Genomic DNA, 24,907 nt, shown 5'->3' on the forward strand with positions numbered 1-24,907 from the left:
TGTCATAAACCTATGCTGTGTCAAATACTCATTTTTTTTATTTTGTATAGAATGCATAGAAATGGAAATAACTGTATTGTATAACTATTTTTAGCTTGGCCTACAATTAATTTGTCCTACTTTAGCAAATATCCTTTTACGTAGCTAACTACTATATCACTAGCCTTTTTACACTCAGGTTATGAGTTTGAGTCCCTCACATGTCAGGTCCTTTGACTTCTTAAATTCACGCAAGTAATCAGTTTTCCACACTATTTGTTGTTATGCTTACAGATGTTGATTTGATAATTGGTATACAGTTTTAGGTTTACCATGACAAATTATAGAACAATTTCTGATTTTGTTCCGGTCTGAAGTTTTGTGCAGAGTTATGGTCCTTTGACTTAGACAATTCAGGAAAGTAATCAGTTTTCAGCATTTTTTATACGACCGCAAAGAATTTTTGCGTTCATATAATGCTACGATGTCGGCGGTGTAGTCGTCGTCGGCATCATCGTCCTTAGACACATTTGGTTCCCGGACAATAACTTTAGTTTAAGTGAATGTCTCTCTATGATCTTTTACCAGAAGGTTCAATACCACAAACGGATGGTTAGGAATGCTTTTGGAGGTTATGGTACCAACAGTTTAAGAATTAGGGCCCAAAAAGGGGCCAAAAACAAGCATTTTTGTAGTTTCCGGACAATAAATTGTGTTTTAGTGTATGGATATCTCTAAAATTGTACTACAAGGTTCCATACCACAAAGGGAAGGCTGGGAATGAGTTAGTTTGGGGGTAATTACTCCTGGGGGGGGGGTTCAAAAAGTTTGGGGGGATTTTTTTTCAATTTTTTTTGGGGGTTCATATTTTTTTCTTCAAAATTTTTGAAATTTCAAATTTTTTGAAAAGTTTCAAGAAGAAATCTTCAATTGCACAATATTGCAAAATAGCACAGTATTGCGCAACAGCACAGTATTGCGCAATATCACAGTATTGGGCAATATCACAGTATTGTGCAACAGCACAGTATTGCGCAATAGCACAGTATTGGGCAATATCACAGTATTGTGCAATAGCAAGAAATCTTCAATTGCACAGTATTTGGGCAATAGCAAGAAATCTTTAATTGCACAGTATTGCACAAAAGCACAGTATTGCGCACACAGTATTGCGCAATTGCAAGAAATCTTCAGTTCCACAGTATTGCACAATAGCATAGGTATTGCACAATAGCATAGGTATTGCACAATAGCAAGAAATCTTCAATTGCACAGTATTGCGGAATAGCAGGAAATCTTCAGTTGAAAATAAAGACAAATCTTTTAACCAATTTCAATGGGATTAATTTTAAAGTCTTTAATTTTTGGGTTCTAACCTTGTATTACTATTTTGGATATTGAGCCCCATTTTTAAATTGGTCTACATTGAGGTCAAAAGGGTTCAAAATTTAACTTTGTTTGATTTCATCCAAATTTGTATTATTGCTGTTCTTTGATATGCAGACTAACCGTGCATTTAGATTTTTAATTTTTGGGCAAGCCGTCTTCAAATTGGTCCATATTAAGGTCCAAAGGGCCCCAAATTAAAGTTTAGTTTTAATTTCAAAAAAGAAATGAATTCTAGGGGTTCTTTGATATGCTGAATCTAAGCGTGTATTAGGATTTTTGATTTTGGGCATAGTATTCAAGTTGGTTAAAATTGAATTAATATATGCCCAATCAAACAGTGTTTTAGATTTTAGATTTTGGGCATGTTTTCAAAGTTGGTCCAAATTGTGTTCCAAAATTAAACTTTGTTTGATTTCATCAAAAATTGAATTATCAGTGCTCTTTGGTTTGCCCAACCTTACAATATATTATCCCATTTGAATTACCTCCCTTACACTGCTTTTAAATTATGTAGAAAGTAATGAATAATGAACAATTAAGACAATTTAAAAGCAGTTTAAGGGAGGTAATCCAAATACAACGTTTTGATTACCTCCCTTACACTGCTTTTCATGTTTAAAGAAATGCATGTGTATAACGGAAGACCAGTTAATACGCAACAGCATAGTGTATTGCACAAAAGCAAAAAAAAAGGGGGGGTAAATTTTTAAATTTTTTTTGTGGGGGGAGGGAGGGGGGGCAATTCGCAACAGCAAAGTGTATTGCACAAAAGCAAAAAATTGAATATAAATTCAAATCATGTAACCAATTCTAAGTTCTTTGACTACAGTTATTCTGTGTCAGAAACCTTTTATGTTTCAAATATTTAACTGTGCTGGGCTTCGCTAATGTGGCAAATTGCGATTTTTTTTTCATCCGGCGACAAAATATGGCTGCTGGCGATTTTTCTGGCGTCAACATTTCCCTATGTCAAAATGTTTCATTTCTTGACTAACGATAATATTACCGATCTTCATTTACATTGGTAAAAGAAAAAAAATTTAATTGTAAGAAATTTTACCTGGCGACAAGTTTATGACTTTGTTTACGACCCCAAGCTAAGCAACGGTTACAACAGGTGTTATAATTAGTTGTTACAGGTAATCCGTTTATCAGAGGGGTCATTAGTGATCATCAACATTAATTCATTTAAATAGAATTGGTCAGTTGGCATTTGTCATTTCATTTGAAGAAATTTTCATACGGCAACACAATTTGCAACGTTTACCGTAGTTTCATGAAGAAAACGTAATTGACAGAAAGATGAAAACCACAATAACTAATTAAAACACATCATTTTACTTGTATTCCATAAAAAATGGTAAATTCAGACTTGATTTGTCTTTGCCTGCTCTCAATTTTGATACGAAAATAACAAAACTGGATGCCATTGTTGATCGTATTTACTTCTACTGAGTACTGTGTATAATCCTCCGAAGAAGGAGCACACCTGAATAAAGAAAGATAACTCAATTTGATTTTGTCCTAGTATTGAGATACCTACTAAAGATATGTCTACATACTTCTGACTTTAGAATTTATTGGTTTAGGTCTTTTGAGTTATGGGAAAAGTTAAGAGGGTCTTTGTAGCAGGATGGGTACAGTGCTTGGGTCATCATTTTCTGTATTCTTTATTTTTTATACAAATTTTCACTATTCTGTATATCAGTCAGGGTAGTTACTTGTACAAGTGATTTTTAAAATCACTTATTTGCGTGATTTTTTATTTTTGCATAGAAACATAACGATCGGTAAAGAAAATTGAAAATTTGAATTTCCCGCAATTTGTAGCTCGTTGTAATCTCGCGAGATTTTGCGGAAACCACGTGGTTTTCCAAAGATATGGTGGGAAAATACTGTAAACATTGACAAGATAAGGAGTTTACAAAAATTGATTGAAAATGACTAAAAATAGCCTCGAAATATTAATAGTCTGGGGATTTTATAAAATTTTTGCTGATACTGTGAATATTTTTCCGATAAACTTCAACATTTAAACTACGTTTTGACGTTGAAAAATATACGTACTCTCGATTGAAATGCAAGTACTCGCGTGGTCAGAAATTTGGACCTTCTGAAGATTGGAAATCACGCCAATGAGTGATATTTTTTATTCAGGTACAAAAGATCATTTCAGCAAGTGATTTTTGGGAATGGTATTAACTTAAAGGGGATTAACTCCTGACGACTTAAAAAGTTTAAACAATTTCCCCGTGCATGTTTGTCAGAATGTCAGAAATTAATTTTGGCACGATAAAATAAATATGAAATCATTGTGCGTTTTCTTTTTTTATTATAATTTCACACTGCAAACGGAAATATTAAATATTTATTTGATAAATACAGACTTAATAAAGCAGATCTTTTTTACCAAACTTCGTAACAACTAACATGCAAAGATAATTTTTTTTGCCAGAAATGGTAAACAAATAACTTGCATATTTATCTCCAAGTGTATTTTTTATATAGTTTATTACATTTGTACATGCAGTTGTATAAATTGTGCATATCATGTACTATGTGTTTCAGGAAAATAAACAGATAAACAGTTGCATATATAGACTATGTGATTAACCATTACTGCATTAGGCATTAAATGTTCCATCACATTATCATGCATATTTCATATTTGTTGTTTTTATAAGTCCCCTAACTACAGACAAAGTCGAAGGGGACTTTAGGTTTACACTCCTTCCGTCTGTCTGTCCATCCATCTGTCCGACAAATCAGTTTTCCACACTTTTTTTCTTCATGCTTGAAGATATTGATTTGATATTTGGTATATAGTTTTATTATGACAAGTTACAGATCAAGTTTTCATATTGTTCCGGTCTGATGATTTTGTGCAGAGTTATGGTTCTTGAACTTAAAAATTTCACTCAAATAATCAGGTTTCCACACTTTTTTCGGTCAAGCTTGAAGATATTGATTTGATAATTGGTATATAGTTTTATCCTGACAAGTCACAGATAAGTTTGAATTTTGTTCCAATCTGAAGATTTCGTGCAGAGTTATGGTCCTTGGACTTGGAAAATTCACTCAAATAATCAGTTTTCCTCACTTTGTTTCGTCATGCTTGAAGATATAGATTTGATAATTGTTATATAGTTTTATCAGGACAAGTTACAGATCAAGTTAGCATTTTGTTCCAGTACAATGATTTTTTAACGGGTAGGGGACTATATATTGCCATGCAATACTCCCAGAATGCTTGTTGATCTAACAATCTAACATTCAGATTTATGCATGTTATATGAAATTATTAAAAATCACTGTGCAGTAAGATCATTTGTACCATCATAGAAATCACTGTGCAGTGATTTAAAATCATTTGTACAAGTGATCTATATTATTTAATGTAAATCACTCTGTGCAGTGATTTAAAGTCATTTGTACAAGTGATTTACATTGTTATTTATCCTGGTCTTATGGGTTTTTTGTCGAGCCTGCAACAAAAGTCGCAGAAAGCTCGACATAGGGATAGTGATCAGGCTTCGGCGGCGTTAGCTAACTTCTTAAAAGCTTTATATTTTAGAAGCTAGAAGACCTGGATGCTTCATACTTTGTATATAGATGCCTTATGTTACGATGTTTCCATCTGTCACATGTCCATTGTCCTTGACCTCATTTTCATGGTTCAGTGACTACTTGAAAAAAAAGTAGATTTTTTGTGAAGTTAATTTCTCTCTTATTATGAGTAATAGAATAACTATATTTGGTATGTGCGTAGCTTGCAAGGTCCTCATACCCGTCAGACAGTTTTCACTTGACCTCAACCTCATTTCATGGATCAGTGAACAAGGTTAAGTTTTGGTGGTCAAGTCTATATCTCGGATACTATAAGCAATAGGTCTAGTATATTCGGTATATGGAAGGACTGTAAGGTGTACATGTCCAACTGGCAGATGCCATCTGACCTTGACCTCATTTTCACGGTTCATTACTTAGTATTAAGTTTTTGTGTTTTGGTCTGTTTTTCTTAAACTATAAGCAATAGGTCGACTATACTTGTTGTATGGAAGAATTGTAAGCTGTACATGTCTGCCTGGCATGGTTCATATCATACAACTAATATTCTCCAGCTGAGCCTAGCAATATTCAAGTAATTTATACACTGTCCAACATTGCCCTTAAAATCTGGGTAATAACGCTAAAGTGCCCTTTCAGACAACTAGCACCCTTCTGCCCTGAGATTCAAGCTAGAACACTGATATGACATTGACCTCATTTTCATGGTTCATTGGTCAATGTTTAGTTTTCTTGATTAAGTCTGTTTCTTAGAAACTATAAGCAATACATGTAGGTCAACTATATATTTAGTGTATTGAATGATTGTAAGGTGTAAATGTATTTCTTGTTTGGTTTATATGACCTTGACCTCATTTTATTGGATCATGTTAAGTTTATGTGATAGTTGTAGTTAAGCTTTATATTTGTGAATATCAACATGATATCAATGATTAGTAAAGAAGGCGAGACATTTCAGCGTTTGCACCCTTGCCTTACTATTAAGAATGCATTTTGACGTCACAATGTCCATTAAAAAAGCATGCATAGTACAAATTCATATGAGGTAAGAAAACATATGATCTGACCATAATGAAAATCACTGTGTAGCGATTTGAAATCATTTAATTTGTACAAGTGATTTATATTATTTAATGTAAATCACTCTGTGCAGTGATCAGATTTGAAATCATTTGTACAAGTGATTTACATTATTATTTATCCTGGACTGCGTGGTCTTATGGGTTTTCTTAACTATTATAACAGGTTGGGAACAACCCCCAAATGAGGGATATCCCTTTAATGAGGGACTGTCCCTCAGACAAGGGGTCATTTTACTGTTGTAAAACTTATATTTTTTAACTTAAAAACAGTTTATCCCAAACTTTGACTGACCAACAAAATGTCAGACAAAAAGTCATTCGGTCAGACAGAAATTTTCAGATTTTTTTAGTTGAAAATATAGACGAAAAGGTCAAATTTCTTTTTCAGTCAGACAAACTCTAAAACTGTTTGGCATAGACTGTTAAAAGGGAAAAAATTATTATACATGTATTTCATAATTTTGAACAACTTTTCTAAAAGACGGGTACACTTATTTTTAATAATAAAGAAGATATACATGTAAGTCCAGAAATATTACAAAATTCTTGGACATGTTTTGACCATTTAATACAAGATAGATTTACAGTTCTTTGGGAAAAGTTTCTTCAAATAATATAAATATTTGCTCATTTGCACATGTATACCCTGTGATGCGTTTTCAGATTCATCACTCAACAACTAAAGTTACTTCCTGTTTACCGAACACTTGTATCGTTTTACACATGATAGCCAAGTTTTGGACGATCAATGCATTTGAATGAGAAAATATGGTTTAACACCCCTTATACATTAGTTGGTAAATATCACCATGATCACTGACAAGTTCAATAAATAAATTGGGTCAATTGGCTATAAATACCTTATGTGCTATAAATATTTCTTATCAATTAAAACATTCAAGGCGTAACAATAATCACAAATACTACAAAATATTCTTGTCAAAAGCTGTATTATATATATTATCTCCTTCTGGCGTCAACACTTTGTGGTGTAATTGTCAGGAAAACCTTTCATGTGCACTCAAATACCCCCCTCCCCCCAAACAAATACACTTAAAAAGCATTTGTACATCATCATAATAATGATCAAGTTGATCTGTGGCATTTTGAAGCTAAAGTAAAAAAAATCACTGGTTGAAGTGATGCACGTAGAAAAATTAATTAAAATCACTCTACACAGTGATTAAGATTCAAATTCACTACATTAGTTAAAGTTATTATAACTAAACAACTAAACATACTAAAAAAAACGATTGTGAAAATTTTTAGATATTTGTACTTTTCTCCCCCCCCCCAAAAAAACCCAACAGTTTCTTCAAGCTACACCTATTTTCAAATTTATTGAAATAAAGAACACATCGTGAACATAAAAGAAAAAAAATACATTTGAAAATACTTGTAGTAGTACAATGTAGCTAATACTTGTAATAGATATAAAAAAGAAGATGTGGTATGATTGTGAATGAGACAACTCTCCACAAGAGATCAAATGACACAGAAATTAACAACTACAGGTCACTGTACGGCCTTCAACAATGAGAAAAGCCCATACCGCATAGTCAGCTATAAAAGGCCCCGAAATAAAAATGTAAAACAATTCAAACAAGAAAACTAACGACCTAATTTAAATTTAGACCTGGCCTAACATTGATTTGTTAGTTTGTCTGACCTTTCAAATAAGTGAGCAAAAAAAATAAAAAAGAAAGCATAGCACCCTCCCTTTTTTCAATTGATAAATGGTTTGGCAGTTATCGTGTGCCCTATGAAATTTTCTTAAAAAATTATAGATTAGATCTGATGGATAATTTTTTTGTAATCAGTGAAAAGATGTTACTTTAGTAAGTCAGTTTTTGAAGGTAATTTGAAATTAATTTAAGGATCCTGACCAGGGACATGACAATGTGAGAGGAATAAACATTTTTTTAGAATTGAACCCTGCTTTCATCCATGTATAATGGTAAATATGGAAACGAGTTCATGTAACCTTTTTACAGATAAATTTTAATTGCAATTTGAAATGATTTGGGTTTTAAGCACCTGGATAAATCAATTTTTGTCGAGCCTGCGACTTTTGTCGCAGAAAGCTCGACATAGGGATAGTGATCCGGCGGCGGCGGCGGCTACGGCGGCGGCGGTGTTAGCTAACTTCTTAAAAGCTTTATATTTTAGAAGGTGGAAGGTCTGGATGCTTCATACTTTGTATATGGATGCCTCATGTTACGAAGTTTCCGTCAGTCACATGTCCAATGTCCTTGACCTCATTTTCATGGTTCAGTGACTACTTGAAAAAAAAGTTCAGATTTTTTGTAATGTTAGATTCTCTCTTATTATAAGTAATAGGATAACTATATTTGGTATGTGCGTACCTTGCAAGGTCCTCATGCCCGTCAGACAGTTTTCACTTGACCTCGACGTCATTTCATGGATCAGTGAACAAGGTTAAGTTTTGGTGGTCAAGTCCATATCTCAGATACTATAAGCAATAGGTCTAGTATATTCGGTGTATGGAAGGACTGTAAGGTGTACATGTCCAACTGGCAGGTGTCATCTGACCTTGACCTCATGTTCATGGTTCAATGGTTATAGTTAAGTTTTAGTGTTTTAGTCTGTTTTTCTTATACTGTATGCCATAGGTCTACTATATTTGGTGTATGGAATGATTGTAAGGTGTACATGTCTAGCGGGCAGGTGTTATCTGACCTTGACCTCATTTTCATGGTTCAGTGGTCAAAGTTAAGTTTTTGAGTTTTGGTCTTTTTTTCTAATACTATATGCAATAGTTCAACTATATTTGGTATGTGCGTACCTTGCAAGGTCCTCATGCCCGTCACACAGTTTTCACTTGACCTCGACCTCATTTCATGGATCAATGAACAAGGTTAAGTTTTGGTGGTCAAGTCCATATCTCAAATACTATAAGCAATAGGTCTAGTATATTCGGTGTATGGAAGGACTGTAAGGTGTACATGTCCAACTGGCAGGTGTCATCTGACCTTGACCTCATTTTCATGGTTCAGTGGTTATAGTTAAGTTTTTGTCGAGCCTGCGACTTTTGTCGCAGAAAGCTCGACATAGGGATAGTGATCCGGCGGCGGCGGCGGCTACGGCGGCGGCGGCGTTAGCTAACTTCTTAAAAGCTTTGTATTTTAGAAGGTGGAAGGTCTGGATGCTTCATACTTTGTATATGGATGCCTCATGTTACGAAGTTTCCGTCAGTCACATGTCCAATGTCCTTGACCTCATTTTCATGGTTCAGTGACTACTTGAAAAAAAAGTTCAGATTTTTTGTAATGTTAGATTCTCTCTTATTATAAGTAATAGGATAACTATATTTGGTATGTGCGTACCTTGCAAGGTCCTCATGCCCGTCAGACAGTTTTCACTTGACCTCGACCTCATTTCATGGATCAGTGAACAAGGTTAAGTTTTGGTGGTCAAGTCCATATCTCAGATACTATAAGCAATAGGTCTAGTATATTCGGTGTATGGAAGGACTGTAAGGTGTACATGTCCAACTGGCAGGTGTCATCCGACCTTGACCTCATTTTCATGGTTCAGTGGTTATAGTTAAGTTTTTGTGTTTTGGTCTGTTTTTCTTATACTGTATGCCATAGGTCTACTATATTTGGTGTATGGAATGATTGTAAGGTGTACATGTCTAGCGGGCAGGTGTCATCTGACCTTGACCTCATTTTCATGGTTCAGTGGTCAAAGTTAAGTTTTTGAGTTTTGGTCTTTTTTTCTAGTACTATATGCAATAGTTCAACTATATTTGGTATGTGCGTACCTTGCAAGGTCCTCATGCCCGTCAGACAGTTTTCACTTGACCTCGACCTCATTTCATGGATCAGTGAACAAGGTTAAGTTTTGGTGGTCAAGTCCATATCTCAGATACTATAAGCAATAGGTCTAGTATATTCGGTGTATGGAAGGACTGTAAGGTGTACATGTCCAACTGGCAGGTGTCATCTGACCTTGACCTCATTTTCATGGTTCAGTGGTTATAGTTAAGTTTTTGTGTTTTGGTTTGTTTTTCTTATACTGTATGCCATAGGTCTACTATATTTGGTGTATGGAATGATTGTAAGGTGTACATGTCTAGCGGGCAGGTGTCATCTGACCTTGACCTCATTTTCATGGTTCAGTGGTCAAAGTTAAGTTTTTTGAGTTTTGGTCCTTTTTTCTAATACTATATGCAATAGTTCAACTATATTTGGTGTATGGAAATATTTTATGATCTATTTGGCAGTCACACAGGTTTTATTTGACCTTGACCTCATTTTCAAGGTCCATTGCTCAGTGTTAAGTTTTTGTGTTTTGGTCTGTTTTTCTTAAACTATAAGCAATAGGTCAATTATATTTGTTGTATGGAAAAATTGGTAGCTGTACATGCCTGCCTAGCATGGTTCATCTGACCTTGACCTCATTTTCATGGTTCATTGGTCAATGTTTAGTTTACTTGGTTAATGTTAAGTTTATGTGACAGTTGTAATAAAGCTTTATATTTAGGACTATCAACATAATATCAATGATTAGTAAAGAAGGCGAGACATTTCAGCGTGTGCACTCTTGTTTCTTCATGAATGATCTTGTGCTGGACAGTCAGGACCCCTTGCTGAACCAGATTACAACAAAAATGTTATCTGAATTTAAATTTATAGAAATAGTTATATTCTGACAAAAAGATTCAAATGACCTAGGACTGCAAAATTTGACAACTTTTATGACCTCTGCATTCTGTTTCAACCCTTACAAAGACTAAAATCTGCAACAGAGTTCAATCATTGATGATTAGTCCTGGTCATTAAATAAAGATTAATATTCTGGTACTGGATTTCTAATAGGGGAAGGGTTTCTAATTGGAAATCACTTCTACCAGTGTTCTGTTGAAATCACTCTAAACAGTAAATAAAAGTCACTCAAGTCATCTCCCCTTTTTAACTGACTGAGGCCGGAAGTGCCCTATGTGAGCTTATGTCATCACTTGGCGTCTGTCGTCATAAACTATTTCAAAAACTTATCCGCTGAAACTACTGAGCCAAATACCTTCAAACTTTAAATGAATGTTCATTAGGGTATCTAGTTTATAAATTGTATCCAAAGTTTTGATCCACCAACAAACATGACCACCAATTCATTAAAGAACATTTAAATGGTATTTTTAAGCCACTCATTATTAATATATATTGAAAAGCAAAAATAATCATTGATGAAAGATTTAAGCAAAAAATAACAGGTAGGTGATTCAGGCTCTTGAGAGCCTCTTGTTTATTAAGATTCAATTGCTGTTGCACACATTTTGTTTCAGCCCTCTGAAATTATACAATTTACAACAGATTTGATTTGATTGATAAATATAGTTATTTTTTTAATTTGAATTAAAAAAAAACATTTCTGTTTTTCACCATAGAAGTTAATTGGAAATACTGCTGGTATCAGAGATAAACACACATTTTAATTCACTCTGTGCAGTGATTTTAAGTCATTTGTACAAGTGATTAACATTCTAATTGAATGAAAATCACTCTGTGCTGTGATTTAAAATCATTTGTACCAGTGATTTACATTATTTCAAAATGTATGTGATGAAAGACACCCTTTGAAGTGTTTTATTTTTATTTATACCAGTGATCAATACTATTTTTTTAATGAATGATTATATTCCATTAACTTCACTACAAATTATAATTATGACCTGAAAATCTTATTTATTACTGTTTGAGTCTTTAGTTTTCTACAAATGTATTTAAAAATGTTTGTGATTTTTTTTGGTCATATATATCATATATATATATAGCATTTTCAGTTTATGAGTTTTTATTGTTCCTTTTTATGCCCCAGCTGTAGCGTAGGGGCATTAAGTTTTACCCTTGTCCATGTTGTCTGTACATCCCAAAATTGGTTTCAGTTCTCTAACTTAACTTTGCCTCAACCAAATGTAATGAACCTTATAGACAATGCTTATTACCGCCAAACTCAGCACGAGTACAAATATGGTAGCATCAGTTTTACAGTTTGTGAGTTATGTCCCTTTATTACAGTATATGCAAGCAGTTTATTTGAAAGAACATTTGAACAGATTGCTACTAATCATTTCTAATGCTATTGTTTGTTCAGAAAATAATTTTTTCTCCTTACAAGTTAGTTTTTATTTATTTTCACCTTTTAAACAGGTGTCTTCTATTAGCTAATGTCAAAAAGACCCCTGTTGTGATGTTGTCCTCTGAAAGAGGGAGATAACCCTGGTTTCTTATTGAAACTTTTCCAAACATAATAATCACTTGAATGAGTGATTTTAAAAAATATTTCTAATCACTGGTAGAAGTAATTTTTAAAAAGTAATGAAAGGGAATTAACTCTAGTTTTGTTGAAAAAATCACTTGAGAAAGTGATTTTAAAAATCACTTGTACAAGTAACTCCCCTGACTGTATATATCTAAACACCCATTATTCTCTTTTCTTCATTTAATTGCACATTTACTCTATTCTGTAACATATACAGACCATAAGCTAATTATAAGGACAGGAACATTGATCAATAGAGTCATTATATATGCGTCCCATTAGTCATTGTTTGGAGACATAAACATTCAAAATAAAAACATACATTTGTGGAAAATCAGCTGCTTTGTTTTAATCTTTATTGTTATAATTTTATACAACCGCAAAAAAAATTTGCGGTCCTATATTGGTATGACGTTGGCGTAGTCGTCGTCCGAAGACACATTGGTTTTCGCACAATAACTTTAGTTTAAGTGATTAGATCTCTATGAAATTTTACCATAAGGTTCAATACCACAAAAGGAAGGTTGGGATCGATTTTGGGGGTTATGGTACCAACAGTTAAGGAATTAGGAGCCAAAAAGGGGCCAAAAATAAGCATTTTTTTAACTTCAAGACAATAACTTGTGTGTTAGTGTATGGATCTCTCTGACATTGTACCACAAGGTTCCATATCACAAAGGGAATGCTGGGATTGATTTTGGTAATTGCGTCAAAATTTTAGGAATAAGGGGCAAAAAAAGGGGCAAAAAACAAGCATTTTTCTAGTTTCATGACAATAACTTGTGTGTAAGTGTATAGATCTTTCTGAAATTGTACTACAACGTTCCATATCACAAAGGGAAAGCTGGAATTGAGTTTGGGGTAATTGCCCAAAACGTTTAGGAATAAGGGGCCAAAAATAAGCATTTTTCTAGTTTCCAGACAATAACTTGTGTTCAAGTGTATGGATCTCTCTCAAATATTACTGCAAGGTATCATACCACAAAGGGAAGGCTGGGATTGATTTTGAGGGTAATTGCCTCAAAATTTTAGGAATAAGGGGCAAAAAAGGGGCAAAAAACAAGCATTTTTCTAGTTTCAGGACTATAACTTGTGTGTAAGTGTATGGATCTTTATGAAACTGTACTACAAGGTTCCATCACAAAGGGAAAGCTGGGTTTGAGTTTGGGGATAATTGCCCAAAACGTTTTGGAATTCGGGGCCAAAAAGGGGCCTACATTAAGGTCCAAAGGATCCAAAATTAAACTTAGTTTGATTTTAACAAAAATTGAATTCTTGGGGTTCTTATATATGCTGAATCTAAACATGTGTTTAGATTTTTGATTATGGACCCAATTTTCAAGTTGGTCCAAATTTGGGTCCAAATTAAACTTTGTTTGATTTCAACAAAAATCGAATATATGAGGTTCTTTGATATACTGAATCTAACCATGTATTTAGATTATTGATTTTTGGGCCCCGTTATCAAATTGGTCCACATTGAGGTCAAAAGGGTCCAAAATTAAACTTTGTTCAGGGGTTCAAATTAGCAGTGGTCCGAGGTCCGTGACCTTCCACTGTTGCAATCGGACTTTCGTTTTGGTTACTAGCTACGCCCGACGGACCTTCGATCTTAAAGGAAATAAAAATGATTTTTGCTGACCTTTTTAACCATCTGTATCGTCATTTTTAAGCCATACTTATATTATTATTGAAATTGAGATAAAAAAAATGTTTCATCCCTGACCTTGCAGACGAGTGATAAAAGTTATTTTTAACCTTGTATTTCTTGGAAACACAAGGTTATAAATAGTTGCGAGAAGTCACGTGACAAATCATTTAATCATTTAGACATTTTAGAACAAAATGAGTCCGTTTCACTTTGGTGTCACGTCTTCCAAGAGAAAGCCTGAAGATTATGAACGGTCTTCAACCACAGGCACTTGTTTCTATCCATGGGAAGGTCGACTATCCATAAATATGGAAGGATATTCAACCTTCCCATGGATAGAAACAAGTGCCTGTGTCTTCAACGTCTTCAAAAGAAATCAAATGAAGATCTCACTAAAAACAAAAAATGCGATCGTGAAAAACGGGAACGGAGCCCTTCAGGAAAATCGATCGACCGTGGCTATATTTTGATGAATCAACTGGTCTAATGTCATGCACATACTGCTAGAAGTTCCCCTCTCATTCAGAAAAAGAAAGTGCACTTGTAAGGGGAACACAAAATCTTAAAATAGACCCAATAAAAATATACGAAGTGACACCCCAGCATTTATCTTGTTTAAAGCAGTGGATCCATGAAAGTGACCCAAATTTTAAGTCTAATTATGACTAAAGATTAATTGTCAGACACTAAACTTGGACAATGTATTCTCAAGCAGAATGTAAGCCTGATCAGTTAAATAGATATAAGGTTCTTTTCAACACTGCATACAGTATTGCAAAAAAGGGAAACCCTTCAGTTACTATGAATTTATTCTTGAAATCCAGTGCAAAAATGGTGTTGATGTGTAAGCAGTACTTCAATATTGAAGGTTGTAAACTGTTTATTTGCTGGATAGCCAATTTAGGCATTATATGAGAAACGAAACATCACATGCAGTTCAAATATGATGAAACAAACTAACCTCACTCCAAAAGCTCATTAATTTGTATCTTATTGAGTTATGAAATTTTTCCTGTAAAAGTAGGACCTTTCAGTTTGGAGTGTCAAAGGTCCTGGACCTTCCAGTACCAAATGTTAATTTGAACCCCTGCAATAGTACTGAAAGTGGTGTTAAACATCAACAATCAATCCTTACCACGACGATATAGACAATAGTACTGAAAGTGGTGTTAAACACCAACAATCAACTCTTACCACCACGATATAGACAATAGTACTGAAAGTGGTGTTAAACACCAACAATCAATCAATCCATCCTTACCACCACGATATAGACAATAGTACTGAAAGTGGTGTTAAACATCAACAATCAATCAATCCATCCTTACCACCACGATATAGACAATAGTACTGAAAGTGGTGTTAAACACCAACAATCAATCAATCCATCCTTACCACCACGATATAGACAATAGTACTGAAAGTGGTGTTAAACACCAACAATCAATCAATCAATCTTTACCACCATGATATAGACAATAGTACTGAAAGTGGTGTTAAACACCAACAATTAATCAATCAATCCTTACCACCAAGATATAGACAATAGTACTGAAAGTGGTGTTAAACACCAACAATCAATCTATCAATCCTTACCACCTCAATATAGACAATAGTACTGAAAGTGGTGTTAAACACCAACAATTAATCAATCAATCCTTACCACCAAGATATAGACAATAGTACTGAAAGTGGTGTTAAACATCAACAATCAATTCTTACCACCACGATATAGACAATAGTACTGAAAGTGGTGTTAAACACCAACAATCAATCAACCCTTACCACCAAGATAGAGACAATAGAACTGAAAGTGGTGTTTAACATCAACAATCAATCCATCAATCCTTACCACCTTGATATAGACAATATTACTGAAAGTGGTGTTAAACACCAACAATCAATCAACCCTTACCACCAAGATATAGACAATAGTACTGAAAGTGGTGTTAAACACCAACAATCAATCAATCCTTACCACCACAATATAGACAATAGTACTGAAAGTGGTGTTAAACACCAACAATCAATCCTTACCTCCACGATATAGACAATAGTACTGAAAGTGGTGTTAAACACCAACAATCAATCAATCAATCCTTACCACCACGATATAGACAATAGTACTGAAAGTGGTGTTAAACACCAACAATCAATCAATCAATCCTTACCACCACGATATAGACAATAGTACTGAAAGTGGTGTTAAACATCAACAATCAATTCTTACCACCACGATATAGACAATAGTACTGAAAATGGTGTTAAACACCAACAATCAATCAACCCTTACCACCAAGATATAGACAATAGAACTGAAAGTGGTGTTTAACATCAACAATCAACCAATCCTTACCACCACGATATAGACAATAGTACTGAAAGTGGTGTTAAACATCAACAATCAATCAATCCTTACCACCACGATATAGACAATAGTACTGAAAGTGGTGTTAAGCACCAACAATCAATCAATCCTCACCACCACGATATAGACAATAGTTCTGAAAGTAGTGTTAAACATCAACAATCAATCAATCCTTACCACCATGATATAGACAATAGTACTGAAAGTGGTGTTAAACACCAACAATCAATCAATCCTTACCACCACGATATAGACAATAGTACTGAATTTGAAAGTGGTGTTAAACACCAACAATCAATCAATCCTTACCACCACGATATAGACAATAGTACTGGAAGTGGTGTTAAACATCAACAATCAATCAATCCTTACCACCACGATATAGACATAGTACTGAAAGTGGTGTTAAATACCAACAATCAATCAATCAATCCAATTTAGTTTTTGCCAAAATGCCAAGGTTCTCAAGCGATACACTCTTGTTTGAGGCTCTTGTCTAATTTTCATTTCTGCTTTTTATCTTTAAACTACAAAACCTGGTTGAGCAAAAATGATCAGCAAGACAGGTTTTGGCACAAATTTTCCAATAAACACAAATATTATTGTTGCATTGTATAAATTTTGAGGGGCAAAAATGCTGGGTAAGCCATATACAGGCTCCTTCGAGCCTATATAGTTTAGTTATACCCCAAATACTATCTTAGCTTAAGGGACAATTTTATTTTACGGTTGAACATATCTATACTTAATTTACCACAAATTACATACTTCAAATGGAGGTTATCCAAAAATTGACGGAGACATAATCAAGACAAATGGTAACAAGTGTAAGGTCACAGAATATTAGAATATTCTACAGTTGGAATAATTTTCGATTCAAAGGTGCATTTAAAATGCTCTTGCAAATAAACACAAAGTAAATTCAAAAACAACCTGTACACTTTTACTCTGGGCCTCACAATTTTTTGGAAAATATGAAAATTTTATCGATAAATATATTATATAATGTGTAACATTTTTATTGTATATTATTTTTGGGGGGTTTATATTTTAGAAATTTAATAGTTCTACAAGAAATATGAGTAAAGGTATATTCACAGTGCATATTCCTTATTTTTCAGTCTGTCATGTCAGAGGAATCTTCAGGTGTGACTGCTGGTCAAGGGATGGAAGGTAATTTTCATTAATAATTTTTGTAATAAATATTTGGTATTTTAAAAGTGTTTGGTGTATATGTCTGTCTGGCAGAGTTCATATCAGGATCTTTTGTGGCCAACTACATACCGTAAATTCGAAATTATTGCGTGCATTTATTATTGCGATTTTTTTGTACGACCGCAAATTTATTTGCAGTAGTATTATGTTATGGTGTTGTCTGCGTCTGCATCTGAAGACATTTTGGTTCGCAGACAATAACTTGATTATAAGTTCATGGATCTCTATGAAATTTTAGCACAACATTCCATACCACTAAAGAACGGTTGGGATTGTTTTGGGGGGCTATTGTCCTAGCTATTTAGCTCACCTGGCCCAAAGGGCCAAGTGAGCTTTTCTCATCACTTGGCGTCCGTCGTCCGTTGTCGGTGTCCGTTAACTTTTACAAAAATCTTCTCCTCTGAAACTACTAGGCCAAATTTAACCAAACTTGGCCACAATCATCATTAGGGTATCTAGTTTAAAAAATGTGTCCGATGACCCAGTCAACCAACCAAGATGGCCGACATGGCTATAAATAGAACATAGGGGTAAAATGTAGATTTTGGCTTATATCTCTGAAACCAAAGCATTTAGAGCAAATCTGACATGGGGTAAAATTGTTTATCAGGTCAAGATCTATCTGCCCTGAAATTTTCAGATGAATCTGACATCCCGTTGTTGGGTTGCTGCCCCTGAATTGGTAATTTTAAGGAAATTTTGCCGTTTTTATACGACCGCAAAAAAATTTTTGTGGTCGTATATTGGTATGACGTTGGTGTCGTCGTCGTCGTCCGGCGTCGTCGTCGTCCGAAGAAGCATTAGTTTTCGCACTCTAACTTTAGTTTAAGTGAATGAATCTCTATGAAATTTTACCATAACGTTCAATACAACAAAAGGAAGGTGGGGATTGATTTTGGGGGTTATGGTACCAACAGTTAAGGAATTAGGGGCCAAAAAGGGGCCAAAAATAAGCATTTTCTAGTTTCCAGACAATAACTGTGGAACGGTGTATGGATCTCTCTGAAATTATACTACAAGTTTCCATACCACAAAGGGATGGTTAGGATTTGCTTTGGGGGGTTATGGCTCAAACCGTTTAAGAATTAGGGGCAAAAAAGGGGGAAAAACAAGGTTGTCCTGGTTAATGGACAAATACTTTAGTACAAAACATAATTTAAAGCAGTGTAAGGGAGATAAATCAAATACATCATTGAAATTATCTCCCTTACACTGCTTTTAAATTATGTATAAAGTAATGGTTAATGAACAATTAAGATAATTTAAAACAGTGTAAGGGAGGTAATCCAAATACAACGTTTTGGTTACTTCCCTTACACTGCTTTTAAATTATGTTTAAAGAAATGCATATTTATAAAGGAAGACCAGTAAAAATATCTGCAAATGTTGCATCTTTTTTTTTTACAAAAAAATCCATATGAAAGATTTGACACTATATTTTAAATTCTATTATAAAATAGATTAAGTTAGCACTATGGTAAATTTAAATGGGTAATTATGGTTTGGGGGAAAAAAGGGGGGGGGGGGTAAAAAGAAATTGTGGGGGGTCAATTTTTTCTCATTTCAGATTTCAGAAATTAAAAAGAATTATTCTTCAAATATTATTTTTTTTTTCAAATTTCAAATATTGAAAAATTTCAAGAAGTAATCTTTAATTGCACAGTATGGCGCATTAGATTTGTAAAATCTTTGACCACATTTATTTATTTGTGATGCCGAATCTAACCGTGTATTTAGATTTTTAATTTTGGATCCAGTTTTCAAATTGGTCTACATTAAGTCCAAAGGGTCCAAAATTAAACTTTGTTTGATTTTAACAAAAATTGAATATATGGGGTTCTTTGATATGCTGGATCTAAACATGTATTTAGATTTTTGATTTTTGGCCCAGTTTTCAAGTTGGTCCAAATTGGGGTCCAAAATTAAACTTTGTTTGATTTCAACAAAAATTGAATATATGGGGTTCTTTGATATGCTGAATCTAACCATGTATTTAGATTTTTTATTTGTGGACCCCACTATCAAATTGGTTCATATTGAGGTCAAAAGGGTCCAAAATTAAACTTTGTTTGATTTCATCAAAAATTGAATTATTGGGGTTCTTTGATATGCCAAATCTAACCGTGTATTTAGATTTTAAATTTTGGGTCCCGTTTTTTAAATTGGTCTACATTAAGGTCCAAAGGGTCCAAAATTAAACTTAGTTTGATTTTAACAAAAATTGAATTTTTGGGGTTCTTTGATATGCTGAATCTAAACATGTGTTTAGATTTTTGATTATGGGCCCAGTTTTCAAGTTGGTGCAAGTTGGGGTCCAAAATTAAACTTTGTTTGATTTCAACAAAAATTGAATATATGGGGTTCTTTGGTATGCTGAATCTAAACATGTATTTAGATTTTAGATTTTTGGCCCAGTTTTCAAGTTGGTCCAAATTGGGGTCCAAAATTAAACTTTGTTTGATTTCAACAAAAATTGAATATATGGGGTTCTTTGATATGCTGATTCTTACCATGTATTTAGATTTTTTATTTGTGGGCCCGCTATCAAATTGGTTCATATTGAGGTCAAAAGGGTCCAAAATGAAACTTTGTTTGATTTCATCAAAAATTGAATTATTGGGGTTCTTTGATATGCCAAATCTAACCATGTATTTAGATTTTTAATTTTGGGTCCCGTTTTTTAAATTGGTCTACATTAAGGTCCAAAGGGTCCAAAACTAAACTTAGTTTGATTTTAACAAAAATTGAATTCTTGGGGTACTTTGATATGCTGAATCTAAACATGTGTTTAGATTTTTGATTATGGGACCAGTTTTCAAGTTTGTCCAAGTTGGGGTCCAAAATTAAACTTTGTTTGATTTCAACAAAAATTGAATATGCTGAATCTAACCATGTATTTTGATTTTGGACATTGGACCATAATAGGTAAATTAAAAAAATTGAAGTTCTTAGACCACATTCTTTCTGTGTCAGAAACCTATGCTGTGTCAAATATTTAATCACAATCCAAATTCAGAGCTGTATCAAGCTTGAATGTTGTGTCCATACTTGCCCCAGCTGTTCAGGGTTCGACCTCTGCGGTCGTATCAAGCTGCGCCCAGCGAAGCATTTTATTGGTTATTATCTTGAATATTATTATAGATAGAGATAAACTGCAAACAGCAATAATGTTCAGCAAAGTAAGATCTACAAATAAGTCAACTTGACCAAAATGGTCAGTTGACCCCTTAAGAAGTTATTGCCCTTTATAGTCAATTTTTAACCATTTTTCGTAAATTTTTGTAATCTTTTACAAAAATCTTCTCCTCTGAATCTACTGAGACAAATTTAACCAAACTTTTCCACAATCATCATTAGGGTATCTAGTTTAAAAAATGTGTCTGATGACCCCGCCCGCGAACCAAGATGGCCGACATGGCTAAAAAATAGAACATAGGGTAAAATGCAGTTTTTGGCTCATATCTCTGAAACCAAAGCATTTAGAGCAAATCTTCTGCCCTGAAATTTTCAGACCAATCAGGCAACAGGTTGTTGGGTTGCTGCCCCTGAATTAGTAATTTTAAGAAAATTTTGCAGCTTTTGGTTATTATCTTGAATATTATAATAGATAGAGATAAACTGTGAACAGCAATAATGTACAGCAAAGTAAGATCTACAAATAAGTCAAACTGACCAAAATTGTCAATTGACCCCTTAAGGAGTTATTGCCCTTTATAGTAAATTTTTTACAATTTTCATAAATTTTGTAAATTTTTGTAAAGGTTATTGTCGTAGCTGTTTAGGAATTAGGGGCCAAAAAGGGGCCAAAAACAAGCATTTTTCATGTTTCAGGACAATAATTGGTGTATAAGAATATAGATTTCTATGAAATTTTACCACAAGGTTCCATACTTCAAAGAAGTTTAGAATGAGTTTTGTCGAGCCTGCGACTTTTGTCGCAAAAAAAGTCGCAAAAGCGAGACATAGCGATCCTACATTCCGTCGTCGTCGTCGGTGGGGGCATCCACAAATATTCACTCTGTGGTTAAAGTTTTTGAAATTTTAATAACTTTCTTAAACTATCCTGGATTTCTACCAAACTTGGACAGAAGCTTGTTTATGATCATTCATAAGACAGTATCCAGAAGTAAATTTTGCAAAAAAAAAAATCCTGTTTATCCGTATTTTACTTATAAATAGACTTAGTTTTTCTGCCAGTTAACATTACATTCACTCTGTGGTTAAAGTTTTTAAAATTTTAATAACTTTCTTAATCTATCCTGGATTTCTACCAAACTTGGACAGAAGCTTGTTTATGATCATAAGACAGTATCTAGAAAGAAATTTTGTAAAAATTTATTACCTGTTTTTTCGTATACTACTGGACTTAGTTTTTCTTCCAGTTAACATTACATATAGTCTGCAGTTAAAGTTTTAAAAACATTTATAAGTTCCATAAACCATCCTGGATTCTTACCAGACTTGGACAGAAGCTTCTTACAATCAAAAGATAGTATCTAGAGGAAAATGTTTAAAAAAATTTTCCCCATTTTTGTTGAGCCTGCGACTAACGGCAAAAGTAGGCGAGACACTGGGTTCTGCGGAACCCTTACGAATTTTTGAGTGTCATGGCCCATACCGTTTAATAATTAGGGGTCGAAAAGGGGCAGAAGACAATTATTTTTCTAGGTTGCAGGCAATAACTTGAATATAAGTGTATGGATCTCTATTCAATTTTAGCACAAGGTTCCATACCACAATAGGAAGGTTGGGTTTTTTTTCGGGGGTTATTATAGTAGCTGTTTAGGAATTAGGGACCAGAAAGAGCCTAACAAAAACAATTATTTGTCTGGTTCACAGACAATAACTTGTATAACTGTATATATCTGTATAAAATTTAAGCACAAGGTTGCATTCCACAATAGGAAGGATGGGATTTATTTTGGGGGTTATTGTTGTAGCTATTTAGTAAGTAAGGACCAAAAAGGGGTCAAAACAAGCATTTTTCATGTTTCAGGACACTAATTTGTGTATTAGAGTGGGTTTCTATGAAACTTTACTACAAGGTTCCATACTTCAAAAGGAATGTTGAGAGTGATTTTAGGGGTCATGGTCCAAACCGTTTAATAATAAGGGGCTGAAAAGGGGCAAAAAAAACAAGGATTTTCTGTTTTCTGGACAATAATTTGAGTATAAGCCTATTTATTGCTATTTAATTGTGCCACAAGTTGTTATACCATATAATATAGTTTGGTATTGATTTTAGGTGTTATAACCTTATTGGTTTAGTTAAAAGAGGCCCAAACCAATACTTTGTATAAATTGCTAATTGTTTAGCAATTTCAGTGGTGTTTAATTCAATAGTCTTGAATTCTTTGGGGTCTTTAATATGCTGAATCTAATTAGGTATTTAATATTTGGATTTTAGGGTCTGTTTTTGAAATGATTCATATTAAGGTCCAAAGGGTCCAAAATTAAACTTTGTTTGATTTCTTTAGAAATTGAACTATTTGTGTTCCTTGATATACTGGATCTAATTGTGTTATAAGATTTTTTGAATCTGAGGCCTGTTTTCAAATTGATCCACATTAACATGATTAAGGTCCATGGGTCCTAAATACAACTTTTTTTTTATTTAAAAAAAATTGAATTCTTGGAGTTCTTTGATATGCTGTATCTAAAGGTGTATTAAGATTTTTGATTTGGGGCATGGTCGGCCCACATTAAGGTCCAAAGGGTCCAAAATTAAACTTTGTTTGATTTAAAGAAAAAAAAATAGTTGGGCTTCTTTGATATGCTGAATCGAAGCTTGTATTTAGATATTTGATTTTGGGCACAGTATTCAACTTGGTTCAAATTGGGGTCCAAAATTGAACATTGTTTGATAACATCAAAAATTAAATAGTTTGTGTTATTTGATATGGTCAATATAACAGTGTTTTAAATTTTTTGATTTTGTGCTTGGTTTTCAAAGTTGGTCCAAATTTGGGTCCAAAATTAGACTGTTTGATTTCTTCAAAAAATAAATCATTGGTGTTCTTTAATGTGTGCAATCTAACAGTGTTTAAAATTTTTGATTTTGGGCTTGTTTTTCAAACTGGACCCCATAAAGGTCCAAAGTATCCAAAATAAAACTTAGTTTGATTTTAACAAAAAAATGAAACAATGTGGTTATTTGATATGCTGAATCCAACCATGTATTTAGAATTTGAATAATGGACCATAATTGGTAAATGTCTAATTTTGAAATTATTTAAGAACTTATACCACATTCATTCTGTCATGTCTGTGTCAGAAACTATGCTTTTATTACATATTTGCTCAGAATCTAAATTCAGAGACGTTATTGGACAATTAACAGAAATTTTAATTCAGGTCATAGTTGAAAATAGATAAAACACCAAATCAATTTTAGAGAACTATTTTTGTGGTATACATCACTGGTTCATGGAAAATAAATTAGTTCACAGACAATAACTTTAGTATAAGTGTATGGATGTGTAAGAAATTTAAGCACAAGGTTCCATACCACAATAGGAGGGTTTGGATATTAAATAGTTAATCAAGCTCTACATTTATAGATTTATTGTATAAGAAATTTTAAATTGAGTCATAGTTTAAAATGGATTTGCTTTTTTCAGATATATTAATCATGTGGTGATAATTGTGCATGCATTGACTTTTAATTATCTTCTATTTAAAGATTGTTAACATGTTGGAATATTTTCTTATGGTTGAAAATTCCCTTGGAAACTAAAATGGACCTTTGTCCATCTGTTGAAGTGGAAGCGAAGTTTTTAAATACAATTGTGCCATACATTGTGTTATGTTACATTTGAATAGAAAAAAATGTTATTTTAAGAAAAATAATAAATTTTTATTAAAGGATATATTTCATTACAATACATTGTGTAGATAAAAGTTGTTGACATTGATAGATAAGTTGCAGATATTAGTTTGTGACAAATGAAAGACAAAAATATTGTTTAAAAGTATATATATAAAGTTTGATTACACTAAGTGTTATTGTAAAAAAATAGTTTTCACCGTATTATCACCATAACAAAACATGTGGTAATTGTCAATCACACAATTATAATTGGAGTGATAGTTTTATTTGAAAATTTTGTGAGTTTTTCCTAAGTGTAGCTGATGATAAGCTCAGTAGGATGGTATACATTTAGTCTGAAATTTACTGTTCATTATTAGATATTTTGAAAATAATTTCAGATAAGTTTTATAGATATTTTAAAGACATGCTATTTTGGAGAAAAAAAAAATCCTTTTCTTTGGTAAATTGGTTGAAAATTTTGTGGTAGGTTTGTTTGTTGTTCTGAAGAAACTAATTTTCTGAATGCTATATATTTTTTTTTGGGATGAAGCGAACTCTAA

At 33.4% G+C, this 24,907-nt stretch overlaps 1 protein-coding gene across 4 annotated transcripts in view; it reads left to right on the top strand.

Annotated features, from left to right (window-relative positions):
* The window catches only part of LOC127731837 (uncharacterized), a 395,646-nt gene that overhangs the window by 314,880 nt on the left and 55,859 nt on the right, over positions 1-24,907 (top strand). For all 4 annotated transcript variants that reach the window (XM_052240678.1, XM_052240680.1, XM_052240681.1 and 1 more), the window contains one exon: positions 17,443-17,494. In XM_052240678.1, coding sequence (XP_052096638.1) covers positions 17,443-17,494 — 52 coding nt within the window. The remainder of the gene's footprint in view (positions 1-17,442; positions 17,495-24,907) is intronic.

Source organism: Mytilus californianus, unplaced genomic scaffold (assembly GCF_021869535.1).
Source record: "Mytilus californianus isolate M0D057914Y unplaced genomic scaffold, xbMytCali1.0.p SCAF_21, whole genome shotgun sequence".
In the NCBI taxonomy this organism is placed as follows: Eukaryota; Metazoa; Mollusca; class Bivalvia; order Mytilida; family Mytilidae; genus Mytilus; species Mytilus californianus.